The following is a 24,374-nucleotide window of genomic DNA, read 5'->3' on the forward strand; positions in this document are numbered from 1 at the left end:
GGGATCTTACCCCCTAAACAGTGGATCAAGCAGAGATGTCCAGCGCTTCCGTCTTGCCTGATGAGACTTAACCACTTTCAGCCTGTGACGTCAGACATGGTGGACAGAGTGCTTGACTGCTGTCGCGCCACCATCTCCTCCCTTGCCCAGCCTGGCTAATCAGCCAGGCCTATAACATCTGAATGAGATACGGCAATAATCAATGAGTCTTCTCAAGGAGACACTAATTAGGTCCATTAGGAAGAAACTAAGCTTGGCGACAGACAATATTGATAATTATAAGCCCGTCACCAATGTTTCTTTCCTCAGTAAGGTAGTTGAGAGAGTGGTGGCTGATCAGCTACCGGCTCTTCTGAATAAAACCAATGCCCTGGATCCATTCCAGTTGGGCTTCAGGCCAGGCCACAGCACGCCCTGTTTGATGACCTCATGAGGGAGGCTGAGAGGGACAAAATGTCTCTGCTGGTCCTCCTTGATCTCAACCACCATACCATCTCCAGGGGAGGCTGAGTTGGGAATTGGTGGCCTGGCTCTTGCCTGGCTCCGTTCTTTCTTGGGGGACTGTCCCTAAAGAGTGCAGATTGGAGAGAGTTTCTCAGACCCGTGGAGCCTCAATTGTGGGGCTCCAAGGCTCGATTCTCTCTCCAATGCTTTTTAACATAGAGACCGCTGGGAGGGGTCATCAGAGGATGTGGGGTTTCGTGTCATCAGTACACTGATAGCTCTACATCTTTTTTCCAACAACAGTGGACGCTCTCTGTGTGTGTGTGTGTGTGTGTGTGTGTGTGTGTGTGTGTGAGAGAGAGAGAGAGAGAGAGAGAGAGAGAGAGAGAGAGAGAGAGAGACTGACTCTTACCACCAAGAGAGAGATTTGCAGTTTGGGTGTACCTCTGGACCCGGTGCTCACCATGGAGACCCAGGTGGCCGCCTTGCATTGGCTGCTCATTTGTTTCCATATTGATTTCAAAATTGTTACGATTACATATAAAGCCCTAAACAGTTTAGGACCTTGATACTTGGCAGAGCACCTTCTCCTACTCAGTTCTGCCAGAGTTACTCATTCCAGCCAGGCTAGGTGGCTGAGGGGCCTAACGCCAATGGAGGTCTAGAAGGAAAGAACGAGGAACCAGGCTTTCTTGGCAGTGGCCCCTTGCCTTTGTAACAACTTGCCAGTGGAGATCCGCCTAGCTCCCTCTCTGGTTGTTTTCAGGAACAAACTTAAAACCTGGCTATTTGGACAGGCTTCCCTCCTGCCATATCTTAATTTCTTATACTTTCGCCACCTTGGATTTCTTATACTTTCGCCACCTTGCTTATTGGTTTTATTCTTTTTAAATTTGTAATCTGCCCAGAGTAGACCTTTGGTTTAGATGGGTGGGACAGAAATCCAATCAATCAATCAATCAATCAATCAATCAATCAATCAATCAATCAATCAATCAATCAATCAATCAATCAATCAATCTTTTTAGAGTTAAAATGTGATAACTATACAGTCTGGCAACAGTTCATGAATCTAATTGAAATGATCATGTTTGGAAGAAGATACATATCTGTACAAATGAATAGTTCTTGACAGGTTATTTGATGTAACAACAAAAGCTATTAATATTGTCCCTGATATTAAATTATAATGGGAATATTTGAACCATAGAAAAAACTAGACGTGAAAAGCAATTCATAATTTTTGGGGCATCTTTTCCTTGTCTTGGAAATTTTGGCCAGATAGTGGCGCTGCAGCATCCTCAGAAGTAGGATAAAATTCTACCATAGGAAAATAAGAAAGGTACTGTGGGTTAGTTTGGCCTATTGAGGAACTTTGGCTAAAATCAACACTATTTTCTAGATTAAATGCAGGATCCAGAACGCAGTGTAGAAATCACCCTCAGTTGCCGTGTAAATACGTAGTCAAGGCAGAGAGAGCTAAATGCTGCTTTTCCTCCAGAAACGAACAGTAGGTTTTGACTACAGTACTTCAGTGTTTTGTCGGTTGCCTTTCCACTCATCAACCTCACCACCACCATTTTGTATTTTTTATTATTAAACAACCAGAGTTTTATCCCAATGGAGATCAAAATAGCTATTCCACGTAAAGGACTACCAAAAACCCGCCGCAAAAGAGAGACGCTTCCCGTCCTGCGGCTTACTTGCAGCAACCAGTCTTGCTCCGCAGGTGGAAAAGAGTCTAAAGGGAACCGGAAGTGAGGGATGCCGACAAGGCCGCTTCATTTCCCTCCTCCCTCCGTCAAACAATCCCTTTGCCCGGACGGGGGAAGCTGCCGCTGCGTCCTTCTCCGCCGCGTCCAAGAGAGCCGGCTGGCGCGCGCGCGGGGGGGGGGGGCGGTGTGGTCAGAAAACGCCCCGCCCGAACTGTAAGGAGAGCGTATGCGCGGGGAAGGGGGTGGGGGTTAGAGGCGCCTCGGTCGCGGCTCTCCTGGGCTGGGCGGGGTGGGGGCTGGCTGGTGTGGAGGAGGGAAGGAGCGGCCCTGTCCCCGAATGCCTGTCGCCATGAAGGGGTGGTGGATGGATGCGTGGGGTGAGGTCCCGTGTCCGATTCGGCGAGTGGGAGGGGAAAGGGGGCAGACGCCTCTGTTTCGCCCCAACCTACTCCTTAAGCGGGGGGTGGGGGTGGCGGTGGGGCCGAAAGGCAAGGGCCAGGCCGGTTCCAGCTGGCGCGCCGGTTTCCCGGGGACTTCCAAGACATCCGGGAGGGCTCCCACCTGGCACGTGTCCAGAGGAAGGAAGGGAAGGGAAGCAAAGCAAAGCGCAACGCTGCCTGCCTCGCTTCGATTCCGAGCGCCGCGTTCGAAGGCGGCCCTGCCGGTCTTTTGCGCGGGCTTTTGGGGGGCGCGTTTGCATCAGAGGCAACGGGACCCGCTTTCTTCCAACCCGGAGTTCACGCGTCGTGTTTCTGTGTCCTTCAGGACTCGAATGGCGCCTGGCAGAAAATCCCATTCTCTCTCTCTGAATCTCGCAGAAAGGGGGATCCGTCCGAGGAATCTGCCCCAAATTGCCTGGGATCTGTCTTGGGGGGGGGCGGGTGCCAGGACTACGCGGCTCCTTCTGATTTGGGTAGGGGACGGCCCGGAGGGGTGCCCGACCGACCGCCCTGAGCGGGCGAGGCTTGGTTGACGGGAGGAGGCGCCTGGCTCCGGCCCGGTTGAGAAACGGAGCGAGGGAGCCGCGGGGAAAGCTCGGCTCCGGCGGCTGCTTGAGGGGGGCTTCGATTCCCGAAAGGCAGGGCGGGGGTCCGCTGCCTTCTGCTTTCGCCCTCCCCGCCGCCTCCCGTGCCAGAGCGGACGGTTTGCTTGATTCTGCCCTGCCATCCCCGCTGTGCTAGTCACTCTTTTCCAAGGGGAAGGGAGGCCGTGTTACAGACTGTTAACTGAAGTCATAAGGATGTGCCGCCAAGTCGATACCTATTTATGGCGACCCTTTCCCAGGGTTTTCCAGATATCGCCTGCTCAGAGGTGGTTTACCATTCCCTTCATCGGGCGACACCAGATTATTTACACCCGCCTGCGGATAGGCTTCACCGAAAAGGACTAGATTTATTTCTGAGTAGGATTACCCTGCAAACACTATTTTAAGGGAATGGAATTTTCATGAAACATAATAACATATAATCACGGAGAGAGTTACCAATAACCCAGAAGCCTTATTCCTGGAGAGAGATGTTGCAGCCCCTGAGATGTGGAGAGCACCAGCCAACCTACCTTAGATTAGAAGAATTTAGACTTGGTCAGTGTGGACAGCAAGCCTGGCCTTGGAAGAACATCACCTTGGCCTTCCTTGTGTTTGCTAATATTCGTTTCTGACTTAACTTGTGCATAGGAAAGAAGAGAGAGTTGCAGAAGTGGAGGAGTCTGCTGATCTTGTGGAGGGGGTGGGATCCTTGTTTGGGGCAGAGTGACTGAAGTGCAAAACTGTGGTGGTGGTGGGGGGAGCCAGGCTCCCAGGGGGTCAAGGGCTAAGTGAAGTGTCAGATACTGCTACACATCTATTCCCAGGACATCTTTTGTGTCAGCTGTTTTTATATATAGTTGTTACAAGTTTTGATTCTTTTTTATTTCATGTTTTAATTTTACCATAATTGAATTTTATTTTATGTTTATATTGCAACACTTAAGCCACCAGTTGTGGCCTGGCCACTAGATGAGTGAGGTAAAAAAGTAAGTAAGTAAGTAGCTGACTAACTGATTGTGCTAACAGGGGCTGGTAATATTTGAAGTCTGAAAGACCACAAATTACCCATTCCTTCCTTAGCGTGAAATGAATAAATGCATTATAGAGCAGATTTGTGTGAATGGGTGTCATAATTATAAGATATTGCCATAGCAAGTATCTCATGGGACCCAAAGGTAAATTTTTATAATCCCTCAGTTTGGCTGAGAAGTGAATTTTTATATGCATCATGTGATGTGCCTCTAGATTAATAATAATAATAATAATAATAATAATAATAATAATAATAATAATAATAATAATAATAATAATAATAATAATAATAATAATAATAATAATAATAATAATAATAATAATAATAATAATAATAATAGTGTGCTGCCAAGTCAGTAGTGACTTATGCCAACACTTTTCAGGGTTTTCTAGGATACTCAGAAAGCATATTGCAGTCCCTTTCTTTTGGGGGCATTGTGAGACTGTGCAGTTTGCCCAAGGCCACACAGGCTACCTCTTCTGGGAGACATAGTGAGGAATTGAACTCCTAACTTCTACCTAACTCACTGAGCTAACCAGCCACCTGCCTCTAGGTTACTTATTTCTGAAACATAACACATAAGGGTGTGGTTCTCAGTGTATTTAAATATAGTTTAAAAGCATGGGCAAAGAGTACTGAAAGGTAATAGAAGACAGGGTACATATATTATTGAAGTATTCTGGATACAGTAGCATAGTTACTATGTAGGTGGTTTGAATTTTGTGGTATAAATCTATACATACTCATGCACACATGCATTTCATATTGCAGATAGCCAAGAGTTCTGAAAATGGCTTATCTTGGTTGATGTCATTGAAAAGTAAGAATAGCTATTTTCCTAAAACAATTCTATGAAATATTCTATTCAAGCTGTTTTTCCGTATCTTTCTCCTAAGTGAATTGATCTTGAATCTCTTATTTCTTTTGTTGCTACAGAAAAATATAGTCCTGGTTCTACAAGATCTCTGATTTTAACTTGCTTGTAAACAATGGTTTTTGCTAAATAGGTAAATACGTTATGTATTTAAAATATTTTTACTCCACCCTTTTTCTTAAAAAGAAGCTAAGGTGGCTTATATCAGTAGAAGTCAGCTTTTAAAAGCTGAAAACATGGGTTTGCAAATAGTACAAAATATAAAACAAACACCACATTACAACAGTAAACAAAATCAACACCAAAAACACATACAAAGCAAAAAGACACAACAATTAATTTAAAAAGCCCTCTCAAACAGCTAGTCACTAAGGGAAAGCTTTCTTGAAAGGGAAGGTCTCCATCTGTTTGCAAAGATGAGGCCAGTCTGGTTTCTGGTGGGAGGGAGTTCCAGAGTTTGGGAGCAGTGATAGAGAAGGCCCTCTCCCAGGTCCCCACCAAATGCACTTCTGAAAGTGGTCGGACAGAGAGAAAGGCCACTCCTGATTATCTTAACACCTGCAAGGGCTCATAAAGGGAGATGTGGTCCTTGATGTAGCTTGGATCCAAGACGTTTAGGACTTTATAAGCACTTTGAATTGTGTCTGGAAATGGATTGGCAGTCACTGGAGTAGCTGTAACAGGTTTTGTTTTGTTTATTTAATCATAAACATGTTTATTTTGGAATGACATAAATTTTAGAGTTTAGGATTTTTTGAAAACATTTTGTTGTCTTCATTTTACAGTACCTTTTTTCTTATCTTTCTCAGGAATAATGTTACGAACATGTCTACACATTCCTTGCTATATGAAAGAATTGCTCTTGCAGAGGAGCTAATCAAGAGGGCAGAAGGTCTTTGCCGGTCCCGAAAAGGTGGCATTGAAGGGGGATCAAAACTCTGCAGTAAACTGAAGGCAGAGGTAAAATTCCTGAACAAGGTGAAGTCTGGGAAGGTAGCCATCAAAGAATCTCATCTGAAGAGCACAAACCTTACTCACCTGCAAGCTATCATTGACTCAGCAGAGAACTTGGAGGAGGTGGTTGGTGTCCTCCATGTCTTTACTTACCAAGACAAATGTGGTGAAAAGCAAAGTTTGGTAGTGGATGTAGTTGCAAATGGGGGTCACACTTGGGTAAAAGCAATTGGCCGAAAGGCTGAAGCTCTGCATAACATTTGGTTAGGCAGGGGCCAGTATGGTGACAAGAGCATCATCAAGCAGGCAGAGGATTTCCTGCAAGCAAGTTGCCAGCAACCAGTGCAGTATAGTAAGCCACACATTATTTTTGCATTCTTCAATGGTGTGTCTTGCCCTATGGCAGAGATGCTGAAAGAGATGGGTATATCTGTGCGGGGGGATATAGCTGCTGTGAATGGATTGATGAAACCTGCTGATGAATCTGAGGATGAAGGTGAATGCCTTCAAGTGACTAAAGTAGATCGGGAAAACTTAATTGCTAGCATAGCTTTCCCAACAGAAATCAGAGTAGACCTGTGCAACAGAGTTAACTTGGACATTACCACTCTGATTACATATGTATCTGCCCTTAGCTATGGGGGCTGTTACTTCATCTTCAAAGAGAAAGTCTTAACTGAGCAGGCAACAGAGGAGAGAGAAGAGAGTGTACTCCCATTGTTGGAAGAGTTCATGAAGGGCAAGGAGCTATTTGCCTGTGAGTCTGCTGTCAAAGATTTTCGGGTTATCTTAGAAACTTTAGGGGGGGCAGGGGAGAAAAGTCGAGCTGCATTACTCATGGAGAGAATCAGTGTGGTGCCAGATCAGCCCTCTGAGCGTGCCTTAAGATTAGTGCCTAGTTCCAAAATCAATAGTCGTTCTCTGACCATCTTTGGAACAGGAGACACTTTAAAGGCCATCACCATGACAGCAAACAGTGGCTTTGTTAGAGCAGCAGCAAACCAGGGAGTTCGGTTCAGTGTGTTCATTCACCAACCAAGGGCACTGACAGAAAGCAAAGAATCATCTGCCACACCTTTGCCAAAGCACAGCCTTGGGTTATAAGGGTACAAACCATTTAATTGTGGTCATTAAAGTGATGGACGCAATGGTTGGCTATTCCCAAATAATATCTTGTAGCAGAAGCTTGCTTGGAAACTGAATTTCTTTTTAAAGAAGTGAGTACAATTTAGCCAGTGGATCAGACCAAACCCTGCAAGAATCATGGAGCTGCTGTTAAAGAACTAAATGCTTTCCCAGCTGTCGTATTTAGTATAGCATATCTTATGTGCTGGCATTATTTTCTTGCTGTATTCCTTGCTCCAGCTCTACCTTTTTGACTGCTGTCGGTATGGACATACATAACATGACATCACATGAAATAAGATGTACTAGATTATAAGAATAAACTGTGTGCATGATTATTATATCAAGTAATGGCGGCAGCCCTATCTAAGTTTTTTTTTTAAAGTTTCCTTCTGACAAGAGTTAAGCAACTAAATTCCAAATATTTCTCATGAGGATAGTAATGTATAGTTTATTTTCATGTAGGAATAAAAATTCTTAAATATGGCACAACATTCTGTTTACAACACGAGATTCTATCTTTTCTAGGATATATTTTCGTATGAAAAGGAGTGGGTCTTTTTACAAATTGAAATAATTGGCTGAATATGCCTTGTTCCTTATCCAAGTACTGAGGTTAATTCTTTTAAAGCCCTATTTATTTAAATATGAAAAAGTTTCAGTACATTCAAAAATCTTCTGTTGAAACTTCTGTACTTTTAACAGGAGGAAAGAGAGCTTGATTTGTCTAGACTGCAACCTTTGTATTTTTCTGTTTAAAATGATGGTTCCATTATATTTACTTTATTGGATATAATTATGATGTTTAGAGAAAATGACATATAATTAAAATGTTACCAGTGAAACATTCTGTTTACTTGTAGGCTTCTGCTGCAACTCTTATGTGGTGTGGGGAATATGGGGAGGGACTTGAGTATAGTACTGGTTAATGGAATGAGAATGATGTGGCAGCATTTAACAAGATCTGAGGGGATCATACCCTAAGCACAGGGTTAACTGAACCTTTAAGAGTAGGTGGATAATTAGCAGCAGCTGTATAAGTTAGATAAATTGAGATCCAGGAGAGCAAGCTTAGTAGGGATTCTTCAGAAGCAAAATGGTGATTGGTTGTAGGTTTTTCGGGCTGTTTGGCCGTGTTCTGAAGGTTGTTCTTCCTAATGTTTCACCATTCTCTGTGCCTGGCATCTTCAGAGGACAGGAGTCAGAACTCTTTGTTCTGGTGCAGTTTTGTGGGATGTAAAAAAGGGAAACTGGCTGCCCTTTGCAAAGATGGCAGCTGCGACTTCATTTAGTGTAGGAAAGCTGCAGCTGCTATCTTTGCAAAGGGCAGCCATCCAGGCTGGAGGGGTGGCAGTGGGGAAGTGGCGGTGGCAGGGTGTTGTTTTTTAATAACCCCCACAAATCGACAAATATACAGTATTTGTTATTCGTCGCTTCATGGGGGCAACTTTGTGCTTCGTGAGTCATCAAAAGTTGACAACTCATGAAACAGGATGACTTGCCAAAATGATGAGTCGTCCCCATCTCTAATCCTAACCCTTCCCAAACAGCTCTCCTAGGGTCTTGGATTATTTTAAATAAACAGTATTCTGTGTAGATGTCTACTCTGCCTTGTTTATCATGCTGTAGATCAAATGTTTTGAAATACGTATTTGAAAAGGAAAAAGATCTTTCCCTGTTATGTTGTGAGTCCAGACACAACAACTGCTTCAGCATACATTTCTTTATTCCAAAGACGACATAATGTACACAAGACACACATTCAATAAATACCCATAACACCCCATCAAACCCTCTAGGACCACCTCATTACAAGGTCCACCTGTCTCCTACATCTATCAGAGACCTCCTTTAAAGTGCCTGATACACTACACCTCTCCCCCCTAAGATAAGATTGTACCCGGTTGCAAGCAGTCCTGCAAATAACGGGGAGATGCCCATACTCGCTGAGAACATCTTAAACCATTATCTTCAGCCTGCCTATTGGGACCCAATGAATCAGGCTGTTCCAATGTTGATGCCTCTGCAAGTTCCCCAGGTCAGGTCTTAACACTGTTAGTGGATATATAATGGGCTGTGACACAATCTCTACTGTCCGGGATTCCCCAGCTTCTGGTGTCTCTGACTTTGGGTCGTCCTCAGCTGCTGACACCCTCCTTGGCCATCTCTGCCGCAGATGATCCAGATGATGTCAGAATTCCTGGCCGTCGAGCATTGTCACTTGATATGACACCAGACTGGTTGCCATAGCTATTGTTGCTGGCACCCAATCATGACCCCTACCATAAAAATGCCTAGAGTGGTCGAAATGACTAGATAGGCGGGGTATAAATAGAAATAATAATAATAATGATGATGATGATGATGATGATGATGATGATAATAATAACAACCAGATCCCCAGGGTAAAAAAAATTGTGCTTTCCCTCCTACTTGTGATTCTGCTGACAAGTCTGCGTGCAATCTATCTATGATTGTAGTCAGCCTTCTATTCATTAAAAGCTCTGCTGGACTACGCCATGTTGTAGAGTGGGGTGTAACATGTTGTTGCAACAACAACGCTGCCAACCACTTTTGCCAGTTCTCTCTAGCCAGCTGGTGGAGTCTTTCACTGTCCTTACTATTCTCTCTGCCTATCCATTAATAGTTGGGTGAACGGAAGCTGATGTCACATGCCAAATAGCATTATTTCCCATAAACTGCTGAAATTCTGCTGACATGAACTGAGCCCCATTATCTGAAACAATAGTGTCCGACAAACCATGTGTCGCACAAAGCCTCCGAAGTGAACGAACAACAAAGGTTGTGGACATACTGGACACAGAGACTACCTCCAACCATTTAGAAAAAGCATCCACCACAATAAAATACTTGCCCCTGAAAGGGGCCTGCAAAATCTATGTGGAGTCGGGACCAAGGGCCTCATGCTGCCTCCCATGGGTGGATGGGAGCTTGCACTGGCGATGGGTCTTGACTCCTGACACATCTGACAAGAACGAAACCATTCTTCAATGGTCTTATCCATCTTAGGCCACCAAACATAACTACGGACTAGTGCCTTCATACGCACTATACCTGGGTGGCCGAAATGTAGTGCCTCAATCACTTGTTGTTGCAATCAGCTTGGAATAACAACTCGACTCCCCCACAGCAAACAAGCTTTGTGCACTGAGAGTTTGTTCTGTCTACAACTAAATGGCTGGAACTCTTCCCTCATTTGGCCCTCTGGCCATCTCTTCCACACCAAATTAAGGACATGGGCTAGCGTGTGGTCTTTAGCTGTGTGGGCTGCTATGTCAGTAACCCGCACTGGAGGCCGAGACAACTCTTCCAATAAGGACACATGGTGAGCTGGTGCCAGATCAATAGCTGTATCTGGCAGCGTGAGTCAACTGAGGGCATCGGCATGACCTAACACCTTACCCAGGCAGTGCCTCAGATCATAAGAATAAGCTGACAAAAACACCATCCACCACAGCATTCGAGGGGACAAAATCTGTAGGGTTTGTTTCTCTGGAGTAAAAATTCCCAAAAGAGGTTTACCATCTGTAATAATAACAAAATGCTGCCCATACAAGTACTCATGAAATTTCTTAACCCCAGCCACAATAAGCGAAAGCTTCCTTGTCAATTTGAGGATAATTACACTCTGCTGGTGACAAGGTCCGTGAAAAATAAGCAATAGGTGCCTCCTGACCATTTGGCATTTTGTGACTAAGGACCACCCCAATTCCTTATGGGGAGGCAACTGCAGCCAAAAGAAGTGGCTTCTCATCAACGTGTCTCAAAACACTTTCTGAGGACAACTCCTTAACTGCCCTAAAAGCCCTAGCTTCCTTTCTGCCCAAATTCCAGGGGTGGATGATCTAAAAGGTGATGTAACGGCTCTGCTACTGATGCCGTATGAGGTAAAAAAGCATGATAAAAATTCACAGCCCCCAAAAGGACTGCAATTCCTTCCTTGTTGTAGGCTCTGGTGCACTATATATAGCCTGGACCTTTTCTGAGGCAGGATGAATACAGGTAGCGTCAATCAGGAATCCAAGGAATTCCACCTGTGTAACTCCAAACTGACACTTCTCCTGATTAACCTTCAAACATGCTGCCTGAAGTTTACCTAACACCAAATTGAGTCACTCAGCTAGCTCAGCCTCACAATCTACAGCTACCAAAATGTCATCAAAATATGGGATGACACCTGGCAACCCTTGCAAGAGGCCTTCCATAATGCCTTGAAATATCCCGGGGGCTACACTGGTACCAAACTGTAATTGAATTACCTTAAAAGCCCCCCTTATGTGTTACGATTGTTTGTGCCTCTGCGATGGCATCATCTACTGGTATGTTGAGAAGCCTGGACCAGATCAAGCTTTGCAAAGATCTTTCCACCATTCAGCAATACCAGAAGATGACTCACTACTAGCACTGGGTATGCATGCTGTTGTAATGCCTGATTAACAGTACATTTGTAATCAGCGCACATCTGCATGGCCCCATTTGCCTTAAGAGGAGTAACAATAGGTGCCTCCCATCAAGCATGGGGTACTGCCTCTAGGACCCCCTAGCTATCAACCGATCCAATTCTTCATCAATTTTAGACTTAAGAGCAAATGGAACCCAACGTGACTTTAGATGGATCGGGGCACTGTTGGATTCAAATTAAATGAAATAGGCGGCCCAGTGTAACTCCCCAAAGATCCATCAAGCACTGCTGCAAACTCCTAACACACAGCTGAAACATCCCCATGCTTGATTTGTTGAATACCAGAAATATAAATGCCCAGTGGTTCAAACCATTCCAATCCCAGTAGGCTTGGTAATTGCCCTTTTGCCACTACCACCCATAATGGCACTCTGAAATCCTTATAGGCTATTTGAAAGGTGCCCATCTCCAGCACAGGAACTTGCTTACCCTGGAAATCCCTAAGAAGTACATCACATGGCTCCAATTTGTGCCTCCACCCACCCCTTAGGTCAAATCTGCTGGACTGTCTGGTCTGCAGTGATAGACAATGCAGAACCCGTGTCCACCTCCATTTCACATGGCACATCCTCAGGGCTTGAAAAATCCACTTGTCTGTGACGGGTGAAAAACGCTGCTTGATGAGCCACAGCTCCCTCTGTCCGTCCTCCCTCCCTCCTTGCCTCCTTACCTTCAGTCCATCTCTCTCTCTCTGATCATGCAGTCCTCCCCTCCCCCTTCCCATTGCAAAAGGAAAAACAGCCGTCTTCTCGCGAGAAGAGAGTTTGAGCAGCACATAGATATATAGCTCTGCAAGAGAATGTAGAGTAGTCCCATGCTGGAGAATATGGAGATTCCTTGCTCCCCATTTCAACTGAACGACCTGGCTCTTTAAGAGGCCAGGTGCTTTTGCTTTCAATTTTATTTTTTGCTGACCACATTCAAAAGAAAGGCATTCAAAATACAAGCTTCATGACCCCACAGGCACGCAAGTAATAAAGTACCCCAAGTCTGAGGGTATATTTATTTTGGGTTTGTACGCATTGTTATGTAGAAAGTGCCTAGTTTAAATTTAAATTTAAGTTTAAACATAAATTGCAAGGCTATAGTCTGGTCATGCTGACTGGTGACATTTTTGACTGACTGGTGAGACATTCTAAAATTTTTCAAGCCCTACACATCCTGAATTCTTACAGTCACTCTGCTCTTTGATCGAATTGCTGGCTGTAATGTCATCACAAAACTGTCTCCTTTAATCTCTGGCAGTTCAACAGAAGTGAGGAAAGAGTGTAACACTTGCCTTTCTGGATGCCCAAGCTGCTTGACAATTCCCCCTTTCAGCTACCCTCGAGTAAGGGGAAGTACGACAGGCATGAGCAATATGCCCCACCTTGCCACACCTTCGGCATTGTACATTCTGGAACTGACATGCCTTCCTCAGGTGGGCCGCCTCACAACCGAAACACAGATTTTCTGGTGGCACTTCTGCTCCTTGGCTCCTCTGATGGATGACTCACATTATGACTTCTCCCTCCCCCTCCCTAGAAGAGGAGTCCTCCACTGCCCTTGATGATGTGGACGATTTCAGTCTTACTAAACGGTGGGGGTCTTTTCCTGTCAAATTTCTCTTGTAAATTTCTGTGCAGCTTCTATAGCTAAAATCTCCTTATAAGTTGTTTTAAAATCCAGACTCTTCCTTGCAAACAATCGATGTTGCATTTTTTTCATCCCTTATGCCGCAAACCAACCTGTCTCTCTCAACACCTCCTCAAAGTTTGTGAAATCAGAGTTCGATATTGATGGGCTCAGGTAGCTGGCTCAAAGTTGATTCTGTTGTCCTTCTGAGGTTGGTAAATTGAGTATTTGATGGTGGTGGTGGCAATGTGTAGCCTGCATAATTAAATTGTAGACTCCCCAGAGAGTGCTGGGTCAATATATAAGCTGCACACTTTGCTTTGATTCTTAAAGTTACAAGAAAAGGGAGGTTGTTTTGCACAGAGACAGTGAACACAAATTATGGAGCCTTGGCAAAGAAAAATATTTGTCATTGGAAATGAGGCATTTTGTGGGGCTAAAAAAATTCCTCATGGTTTCAGTGAGAATGAATAACAGCAAGCATGCTTGCTATTGCTTGTGGAAATCCTGTCTTTTCAGTGGATCTTGCACTCCACTTGGGAAACCAAATTCCACCTCCCTTTCCTAGTCACTGAAATGTGTCTGATTTATTCCAAGCACTCTTCCCCTCATAAAGAACATGCAAATACAGCCAGCTTTTAACCCTTCTTTTGTGTGGCTATCATCCATTCAAGTCAAGGACTCTTGAGTGAGAGCACTCCATCTTACTCTGTCAAAACCTGACTTTCCATTCATGGCTTGCTTTCAGCTACTTAAGTGGCATTTTAGTAAAGGGGAGAGAGCCCAGAGCCTTTTTTGTTAGGCTCATGGCCTGTGGCTGTACCTTGATCTACTGTGATCACATCTAGCTCAAAAGCATTCCACAATGCCTTCCAGACAATTGTAGAGGGCAGTTTAGGTCTGAAGGTTATCTGAGTACATTTGGTCCCCTTTCTCCCATATCTTGATTTTCTTAGGCAAAACTCTGTCCCTGAAATTAGCACCTCCATCTGGTATTGTTTGCTGTCAAACTTAAAAAAGATAATTGTTTTGGTTTCTTCAGACAAAAAAAAGGACACTCTTTAATAATTTAAAAGTTTAGGGTTTAGTTCACAGAAGATTGTAGTATTGTGTGATATTTGCTGGATGGATCTGGAGGCTAGGAAATCCTCTAGAGCTAACTTTCCGGAAGTTCTAAAGGCTGAAGTGGTGACTGGAAAGGAACAAAGTTAAGTGCTTGCTCCTTCTTAATCCAGATTCTTTTAAAAATTGGAATTTAAGGCCACATGTGGTATATTTACTTGTAGCTACCACCCACTAAAATCATTAGGGACATTTTTCAAGTTCTTATAGTTAGGATATAGATGTAAAGAGCAGGACACAAAGAGAAAGTGATTAACATAGTGAACAAAACAAACCATGAACACTCAAAATAATGTCATTCCCTTTTTTATTTTAAATTGGTTAAAGCACTTGTTTACAATATGGAGATCCCATTGCTGCCAAACCCTGGGAGACAGAGGTTAGAGTAGCATTATCACAATATAAATGGTACAGGTCAACTGTGAGCTTTCTGGTGGGTCACCATTTAATAAATAACAAAGTGAGGTGGGAGAAATTGAGTTTCACTGAAACCCAACCAATTAGCTTTAAGACCTGCTTGCTTCAAAGCTACAGAGATTTCTGGTATTTTCAAATACAGGAGAGTTGCTTTCATCAAGTCCAAGTCATCAGGAAGACATCAGTGCAAGTTTTCTTTCTGGATTTATTTTCTTTTTATTCTAAAGACAAAAAAACACACACATAAAAACACAATAAAAGATAAAGAGTTGGGTTTGTAAAATTGATCATATAATGACATTGTTTATATGTCCCAAATTGAGCTGATTTTTCCGGTTTGAAAATTTCCTTTCAGAATGTTGCACATTACTAATTACAAAGTTTGATTACCTATCCCAAAATAATTTGCATTTTTAATCCTTAAAAATAATTTGTGCACAAAATTGTTCACAGAAATACGGAAACAGGCAAATCAGATATTTTTTACAATTTAAATAAAAAATCAATTTAAAAATTAAATTGTGATTTAAATCAATTTGAGTTTTAAAAATTATTTATATTTATCCAACCTGGAGTCAGGTGAATTCAAGTTTCCAAAAGGACTCCCCCGCCCCCAATTTTTTGGCTAACATATTGTCTAGGTTTCATGATGATGGTGGTAAGTTAGTGAGACATCATTGTTCTTCATTACTAACATCCACAAAGATCATTAGTGGATATGCAAGACTTTAGTCATTCAGTAGCATTACCATTCTTTGTTTCCCAGGCAAAAATCTCTGCCTTCATTGGCAGTAGTTCAGAAAGAAGTAGTGCTGGGGGTGGGGTGGGGTTGTCACAAAGCTGATACTGGAGATGAAAATTTAACCTGCAGAATGTAAGCTTGCCTTGGAATTATTAAAAAGCAGAAGAATAATGTGAAGCAAAAGTGGTGGAATGCTGCTATATAATTAATGTCTGAGGCCTTATTGGTTGTCCCAGCTAGAAGAGATGCAGTGAATCAGCTGTTGAATGGTAACTCAGTATACAAGTCAAGGCTATGTGGAAGCTTCCTAACTTGTTTTGTATCCAAATCAAGGATACGCAGATCAACTTTGTCCTATCCTTTAAGACAGTGGTCCTCAACCTTGGGCCTCCAGATGTTCTTGGACTTCAACTCCCAGAAATCCTAGGGGTGATGGTGAAGGCTTCTGGGAGTTGTAGTCTAAGAACATCTGGAGGCCCAAGGTTGGGGAACACTGCTTTAAGAGACATTCCAACCAGCACTTTCCTGGGTCTGTGATGTTCTCTTTGCATTTTCAGATGTCTGGTTAAAAAAAAATCCCATAAATGGCAGGGAACGCAACAAACTATGAGCAGGGGATGGAAGTGGGATCTCAGTGAGCCCTACTCTTAGAAGACACAGTGGCGGTTCATACTCCCAGCCCCAGGCTCTGCATCCATTAATAGGTATTATGACCTATTAAGCTATAAAGACTTTAATACTGTAAGTCTTTGGTAAACTTGTTTCACTCTCGCTGATGTTTTCAAAGAACACTGCAATATGTTGAAAAACAGACTGGATTCCTACAATCTTCACAGTAATGCGAACAATATGCACAATTAGTATGCAATTAAGTATTTGCATATAAGATAATAAGAAGCATTAAGCTTTTCAGCCCCCAATATTTTCGGATATAAAGCTGCACCAGCTTTTGGTCATCAAGGAGCTTGAGTATTGTTGTGCAGCAGCCATGTAGCATTTATCATGCAAAGACTGAAGAAGGGAGATGAAGCACATCAGCTACCACTTCTCGGCGGTCTGAGATAATTCTAGTGGTAATGAATGATAGGAAATGTAGGCTAACATTTGGAAAGCGACACTTTGCTAATAAATACTGGATACTGAGGTTTCAGTTCTTCCTGCAAATATGTATCTGAAATTCTGACTCATGTTCCTTGGACATTATGCCACTACAACTCATGGATTAAGACAGTAGACAAGATATATTTTGGCTATGATCTTATGTCCATTTAACTGGAAGTAAGCCTCATTGAACTTAGCTGGATTTTTCAGGAGAGATGTATAGGACGGTACTGTAAGGCTGCAGTCCAACACACATACACTACAGAGTCACTAATTCTTAGGGTTGCCATAAGTTAGAAGTGATTTGGTGGGACATAAAAATGAGAAGTGTGCTAAAGATTCCATTGTAAGATGTTCCTATATTATAGTATGAAAACATAAACTTTGCTTGCTGGGATGCTGATGCAAGCTTTTGTTGGGGTCCGATTATAGATTTCTTGGAAATCTTGCCTTTATGCTGCTTTGTTTCTTGCTTTTTCTTTGTATACATTCTTGGCAACTATAGAAAAAGCTATGTACTTCCTGGCTTCTTACCCATTGGGCAAGGTTAAAGCTCACAAAGAAAAAATTCAATTCAGGGCAGGCGACTGCAAACAAACATTTGCATTCTGCACCTGTGCACCATGTGCTGAGAATTGGATATAGCCACTTCATGGTGAATGGCTGAGTCTGAAAGCCAGCATAGGAGTGGATTTCCTGTGCCCTATAAGGAAATGATTTTGCAAGAATCCATAGATCTTTTAAACTAGCTTTCAACACATTTGTATATCTAAAACAAATATGTCTAAAATAAGAATAAATAATAACAGGAAGTTACTTCATATCAGCTCATGTCATTAGAAAGATTATGTTGTGTAAGAAAACAATATTGGATTATTTGGAAAAGGTTCACCTTCTCTCCCATTATGCCTTGGACACTGTACTCAATAGGAGAGCCTTCCAAATGTGAAAAAATGAACAGACATTTTAGTTGCCATCTGACTATATCCATTCAGGAAATGTATAGGAGCTTGTCTATACACAGTTAACATCATCCTTGTATTGAATTTTTGATATCCAATCATATTTTACTAAGTTTAACATAACCTTGTGAACCTGAAAGGTTACATTTTGTTTATCTTGCCTACTGATGAACACCATTGACATGGAGTGTGAAGGGGACATGTTGCAGCCCCAGCTCCAGTGATTGGTTATACTAAACAATGCAGGGCCAATCCAAAATGTAATGCATAGACCAGTTTTAAGAGAGAGGAGTATTACAAACAAGGCAATAACAATAGCAGAATTAACTTACTAGAAGAAATTTGTTTCTTCTGCAGTTGGTTGTGGTCCTGTGGTTGTCTTTCCATTTACCTCTTCATGTGATTCTTCACTTGGCAGTAAACTTGAAAAGTCTCCAGGCAGTAAGCTGAATTCTGAACTTGGCCCATCGCTTGGCGCTCTGCTTGGCTGCTCAGATGGTTTGTCACTTGCCACCGTCGAAAGTTCTTCACTTGTTTCTGTGCTTGGTTCAGCAGTGGGTTCTTTTCCACTCGCTTCTCCGCTCCCTTCTCCGCTCGCTTCCCCGCTCCCTTCCCCACTTGCTTCCCCACTTGCTTCTCCACTCCCTTCCCCACTTGCTTCTCCACTCAGGTCTACAGTTGGCTGTATACTAGGCTCTTGACTGGATTCTACACTTGGTTCAGGGCTTGGGACAGTACTTAGTTCACCTCCATTTTCTCTGCTGGTGGGTTCTTTGCTTGACTCAACAGTTGACACCTTATTGGACTGGGTGTTTGCTTCTTGAGTCACTGGAGCAACAGATGCCTCTGTAAAGTTTAAATAGCTCACTTTAAATGTATAATATACAGTTACCACATATCTAACGCATGCATAGTAATGGCGACTTTTCTTTTCCACACCCTCTCACTGGAAATCTTGTGGTCCACCAATGAGCTTGTTTGTTTGTTTGTTTGTGTATTGCATTTTTATCCAACCCATCTAGTGACAGAGCACTTTTCTGGGCAGCTAACAATGATGAAAGAAATAAGAACCCATCCATCTCCACATCCAGCCAGTTTTAAAAAATGGCCCAACCCCCCCCCCCCAAAAAACCTCCAGAGACAGTGGCAAATAAAACTTACTTAAATAGTGCATAGGTCTGTGAAAATATTAAAGGGGGAAAAGATGTTACCAAAGGCCTCTTTGAAAAGCTCAGCTTTCATCTGTTTCCTGAATGGCAGAATGGAGGGAGCCTGGTGAACTTCAACAGGCAACGCCTTCCATAGCATTGCGGCTACCACAAAGAAAGCCCAGTTCCTGATGCTGGTTTTCTGGGCTTTTTGGAGAATGGCATTAATTTGCAAAGCAAGAATGCATACCTAGGATCATGTAACCACTAAGCAATTGATCTATTAAGTAAGAATTAATTAGTTTAAGAACATAAGAAATGCTTTGTGTGGTGGGAGTAAGGTCTGTCCAATTCAGAATTTATTACAAAAATCTCACCAACCAGCAAGTGCTAGGCAGGTTAGTGGAAATTGAGCATTAGTCTTTTGGTGGACCAGGGAGATCCTTTGCCCATGCCCTAAGCAACAAAAATACTTTTTTTCAATTATATTTTGAAATATTTAGTAAAAGTCTTTTCAGACATTGAGAAAAAAGTCAACAAACAATGGAGTATGTGTCATGGCATGGCATAGTTTGTGGATTTAATCCACTGATCTGAACTTACACTGAACATAAGGCAAGGTTCTTAATTCATCTAATATTAGTAAAATTTAATTAAATCAATACTAATAATGACAACAAAAATGCTTCCTTAGGCTATGCTTTTATGATGTGTTTTGCTTACCTTGTATAATCAGAAGAAGAACTAGAGCTGAGGGGATTGAGATTTTTCTTAGCATTCTTGTGGTGGTGTTAAGTCTTGTGAAGTCCAAGTAACAGATCAGACGTATCCTGTGGAAAGAAAGCTTTGGCTGTATTTATTGAGGTAAGTCCTTGGCCTCTGCCTAGCCCAACATTTTATCTCCACCCTCAAAGGAAGCCACAAGATAAAATGCCCCGCCTCTTACACTAAAGACTCAGAGTGGGATTTGGGAACACAATTCCTGCTAGTAAAATTCCATTTGAACATCTCAGCATAAGATAACCCTTATACCGGAAAGTTACACCTGTTTGGAGTAGGACAGTCATGGAAAAGACTCTACAATAAAGCAAGGCTCAGAACAATTTGCCTCGGGCATTGTTGGTTTCTCAAGACTAATTATCCCAGTGTTCTCTGGCTGTGTTACTGATGTGACAGTTGACCAACAAGTGCCTCCAAGCAGGTGAAGGGTCACTGGACAGAGTGGTTGCTGTTGCTTTTTGTCCCAGTGTCACTAAATATTGATCACAGTTTTGAATTTTTAAAATAAAAATATAGTTATGCCTATCTATAAGGCAACCCCCATTCATGCTAGAGTAGCACCTTTATTAAATGCTGCAACACTGTGTAAGTTGGAACTGCAACTGTGTGTTCAAGATTGGGAAGGGTACTTTATTCCAGTGCTTTGTTTATTACTTTATTCCTTTTGAAGTACTAGCATACAGTATTTCAGGTTCTGTTTATGTCAAATTAAATAAGTGGACCTGTATTCATATATATATATATTTGCTATGTCTGAAAGTAGTGATGCAGTGATTTCTTCATTGAATTACTAAAATTATGCAAATATTAGTCTTGTTTTTATTCTTTTCAGTGCCAGTGTCTTGTCAGCAGCTACGTCTCGGTCTGCTGTGTCTTCTTTGGTATCACCCCATTCCTCCACATCTGTGCTTACTTCTTCGTCTTCAGTTTAGTCACAAACATTTACTTCATCACGAATTCCTGTATGAGGGTTCAGAAGAAGCTTCCATGGGATGGTGCGGTTCAGTTCAATGTGCAGAAGAACATCATGACACACCCTTCATATCTCCCTCCAAAGAGAATCCACATCACACCCCATAATCTATGTACATGTGTAAATATCTTTGTGTGTGCATGCACATACACAGTGACCATGCAGTTGATACTTGCATTGACTACTTCCAAAACAAATAAACCATCCTCAAACACACACAAACTACTAATGACATTATCCATTTAAGTTTACTGGACAGTAGAGTCCTGTCACTCCTATGTATATGCATAGTTATTTGAATGTAAACTCCACCGAACTCAGTGCTACTTAATTCTGAGTGAACAAATTCAACTTCAGAACCTTGAGCAAAGAGGTTTTGTTAAGTGACTTGCTGCATGGCAGGTGATGTCATTGCTCCTTCTCTGAAAAATGTCTTGGATATTTTGCCTTCCTGCATTCTCATTCTATTATATCATTACCCCCATCCTTGAAGGAATGTGTACAGGGAAATGCCACTGGGCTGTGATGCATCCTGCTACTGGTACAAAGAGTACCTACATGTTTCACCATCCACATCTGTGAAGGAACTCCATCCACACTCAGCTTCCGTATAAGGTTCCAGAGCTATAGGTACTGTAGCAGTTTTGGTGCTATGGGCGAGCAGTACAAAATGTGCCCCCAAATCAACTTTGGTCTACTGAGCCCTGGGTAGACCTATCTTCCAACAAGGATGGCTTGGTCTACTCACAGTCAGGATAGACCATCCATCCATCTAGATGCTGCCATCTCCTTCTCCGTGTTTGCCCTCGTCTACTAAGCTTCCTACAGGCCTGCCCTCTGATGATGGAAGTTTGGTTTACTGATGATTTGGGTAAACCAATTGTGTATGCAGATGCTGTCAGTGCCTGCTTCTTCATATCCAGTAAATGGGCCTGCTCAATTGAACTCCCGGTAGACGTGTCCTCTGAACCTTGGGTAGACCTGACTTCTGCTGCCTTATAAAGATGTGGTCTACTCATAATCTGTATTCTTTGCCCCCAATGGCCTGCAAATTGTCTGTCCTAGGAACCTGGTCTACCATGTCTTTTCTTAGGGCAAACAGTCAGAAAGACTTGGATGCAGTCTCCATCTCCATGTCTTTCTCTTGGGTAGACTTACCTCCCGCAAGTCATGGTGCTGGCCTCCTTTTTGCTGACCTTCCATAAATAGGCAAATACCTTTCTCTTCCGGCTGCTGTTTTCTCAGCAGCTGGCTTCCTAAGAGGAGATTATCAAAAAACCCCACATGCACACCCCCCATGTGCGCCCCACCCACTATATAAATATAACAATTTAAAAACTATTGAACATATATTAAGATTAAATCAATCAAATATAAAACCAATTTAAAAATATTAAAAACCTGTAAGTTAAAAAACAGCATTTCTGAAATAACTTACTGCTTAAAGGCCTGCCTGAATAAGGAGGGCTTTGATGATGGAAGGAAAAGAGGGAAAATCCAAGAAAAAAATTGACATCTCCTAGGTAGCACTACTAAGGAACTTACTCTGCTAACAGGCAGATGCATCTACTCCATCATGCAGAGATGAAGCAGTGTCCTGTTGCAGAATGCCGAGCCCTAACTATGTTACTTGGCTGTTCCCTGCCACATGTTAACTGTTGATTTTTTATTTACATCTTAGTGTGTTTTAATTTTGCACAGTATGCTGGTCAACAGTTGTGCCAGTCAACAGTCTGGCTGCAGTGTTACACCTCAAAGGCAGCCCGACATAGGGTACATTACATTAGTCCAAACGGGATATAACTAAAGCATGGGTCACCGTGGCCAAATCAGACGTCTCAAGGAATGGGTGCAACTTGTGCACCAACTTTAACTGTTCAAACACGCTTCTGGCCACTGCTGAAACCTGTGCATCCACACTCGTGGTTGAGTCCTTGGATCTTCTCAAGAACGATTGTCTCTCTCTGTGTGTAAATAAATTACTTTACAAGCAACATTATTGAGAGTGCCTACCCCAAGGCAAATAAAGAAAAACAATTCTAGAGATCTGGGCTTTTTCAGTAGTGGCACTCTCACTGTGGGATTAACCCACTAGAAACTAGACAGCCCCTCCCTACAGATCTTTAGAAGATTGGGAAAAGCTGAGCTACTTAAGGAGGCCTTTGGCAACATCCTGGGCTAGTATTTGAGACCTGTAAACTATTGCTGTTATTGATAATCTTTATTATAGCTACTGGATATTCTGTTTATTATGTTACGGTCTACATAATTTGGTTCATTTAAGCCACCATCTATCCTTGGTTGCCTTTTTTGTTTAGTTTGCAGTATTATGTATTCATTCTTTTATTATTTTAGCTGTTTTATGTTTTGCCTAATTATGTAAACTGCCTTGAGTAGTGTTTCACTAAGTCGGGCGGTCTAAAAACTAAAATAAATAAATAAAATAAGCCAGCCAGCCTGCTTAAAATCGTGGCTGTATAGATAACTCAGTGGTTTAGGTATCTGATTGCAGAGCAGGTTGCAGGTTCAGTTCCTCACTGCCTTCTGGGAGAAGAGCCAGCCTGAGTAGTCATGGGCAAGCTGCACAGGATGCAGTTATTATAAGTTATTATTATTTAGAATGGCAATTTATAGCTATAATCTTATGCACAACATGCCTAGGAGTAAGCTTCGTTAAGTAAAGAACTCCTTAGTTAAGAGGCATAGAACTGTAAAGTAAACGGATACTTAATCATATTATGTCACACGAGATTCACCCAATCATTAACCATAGTCTCATCCTTACTTTTTCATTCATAAGACGGTTCTATTAATGATAGTGATAAAATTAACTACTAGTCCCTTATACTTTGTAATGCTTTTTTTCAAATACAGCCCCCTAAATTCTATGAATATACATCTATATTTCTTAACATTTTATTAATTCTGTAATAAAAATGATAATTTTGTTTTATTCTCCCCAAGATTTCAGATCTCACTACTGAGAGATAGGATGCCATTATGTACTGCTTGAAATAATTGTCTCTAACCTATACTGACACATAAACCAGTTTCCTGTTCCATTTTGTACTAATCCAATAATTTGTGAAAACCTAACAGTTGGTTTGTGCTGGCTGAAGTTCTAAAAGGCCAGGACTTCGGTAGATAAGTCTTCAAATTGACATAAGTGCAGTGATGGTGAACAATGGCATAAATGGTGCTTGCTTACCACTTACTCTCCCTGTACTCATACTTTGCCTTAGTCTTTCAGGCCCAAGTCCAGATAAAAAAGATGGAGTGTCTGAGAATAGCAAAGATGCCCCACCTTGACCTGATTTGTATTGCTTTCTGAAGTATCTGAGCCTTACAGTATTACTAGATGAATCCTCTTGAGAACTGAATGGTGCCTGTTCATTGCTTGTATCATGAGCTGGCAGGACGAGCCAATTTTTCTATATCCTAACTGTAGTTTCTACAGCAATCCCAAGCATATTTTCTCCAAGTTCCACAGAGTTCCACCTGCTTCCTAATAACTGAATTTAGAACTGCAGTTTTTCTTAGAAACAGTGGAATACTTCCAACTGAAACAAGTCAAATACAAATATATTTAGTATCTAAATATCTAAATATATTTAGATCGTGTCTACGGCTAGTGCCGTAGACACGATCGCGCCTAAACGCCCTCTCCGCCGCAGAGATCGCCCGGCGCCCTGGTTTAACCAGGATCTCCGGGCGTCGAAGCGGGTCAGGAGACGGCTAGAGCGCAAATGGAGAAAGGACCCGACGGGTTTCAATCGTATAGCTGTTAAGGTCGCTACTAACCTTTACCAGGCTAAGGTAAAGGCTGCCAGTCGAACTTACCTCGCTAACCGGATAAGCGA

At 42.4% G+C, this 24,374-nt stretch overlaps 1 protein-coding gene and 1 long non-coding RNA gene across 9 annotated transcripts; one reads left to right on the forward strand and one right to left on the reverse strand.

Moving 5' to 3' along the window:
- The first annotated feature begins 1,869 nt into the window (after positions 1-1,869).
- On the forward strand, positions 1,870-8,017 carry C6H7orf25 (chromosome 6 C7orf25 homolog). Of its 8 annotated transcripts, none has more exons than XM_020798414.3 (4): positions 2,247-2,372; positions 4,991-5,039; positions 5,156-5,226; positions 5,903-8,017. In XM_020798414.3, the coding sequence occupies exon 4, from the start codon at positions 5,919-5,921 to the stop codon at positions 7,149-7,151; it is 1,233 nt and encodes a 410-aa protein (XP_020654073.3). In that variant the 5' UTR covers positions 2,247-2,372; positions 4,991-5,039; positions 5,156-5,226; positions 5,903-5,918; the 3' UTR covers positions 7,152-8,017. The 8 variants fall into 8 exon arrangements, with proteins under 8 accessions (XP_020654087.3, XP_020654073.3, XP_020654081.3 ...); XM_020798419.3 differs by lacking the exon at positions 2,247-2,372 and adding an exon at positions 2,410-2,536; XM_020798418.3 differs by lacking the exon at positions 2,247-2,372 and adding an exon at positions 2,577-3,741.
- On the reverse strand, positions 7,250-21,785 carry LOC140708328 (uncharacterized). Its single transcript, XR_012088430.2, has 3 exons — positions 19,485-21,785; positions 17,946-18,459; positions 7,250-15,029 (listed from the first exon to the last, which is right to left on the reverse strand). It is a non-coding gene; the product is annotated as an uncharacterized LOC140708328 (long non-coding RNA).
- Positions 21,786-24,374: the final 2,589 nt, after the last annotated feature.

The sequence above is a fragment of the Pogona vitticeps genome, chromosome 6 (assembly GCF_051106095.1).
Source record: "Pogona vitticeps strain Pit_001003342236 chromosome 6, PviZW2.1, whole genome shotgun sequence".
Classification (NCBI taxonomy): Eukaryota; Metazoa; Chordata; class Lepidosauria; order Squamata; family Agamidae; genus Pogona; species Pogona vitticeps.

Coding starts and splice junctions, on each gene's coding strand:
- C6H7orf25 (XM_020798428.3), top strand. CDS start 2,209: ATGCCGACAAGGCCGCTTCATTTCCCTCCTCCCTCCGTCAAACAATCC. Junction 2,373..5,902: donor GAAAACGCCCCGCCCGAACT/GTAAGGAGAGCG, acceptor TATCTTTCTCAG/GAATAATGTTACGAACATGT.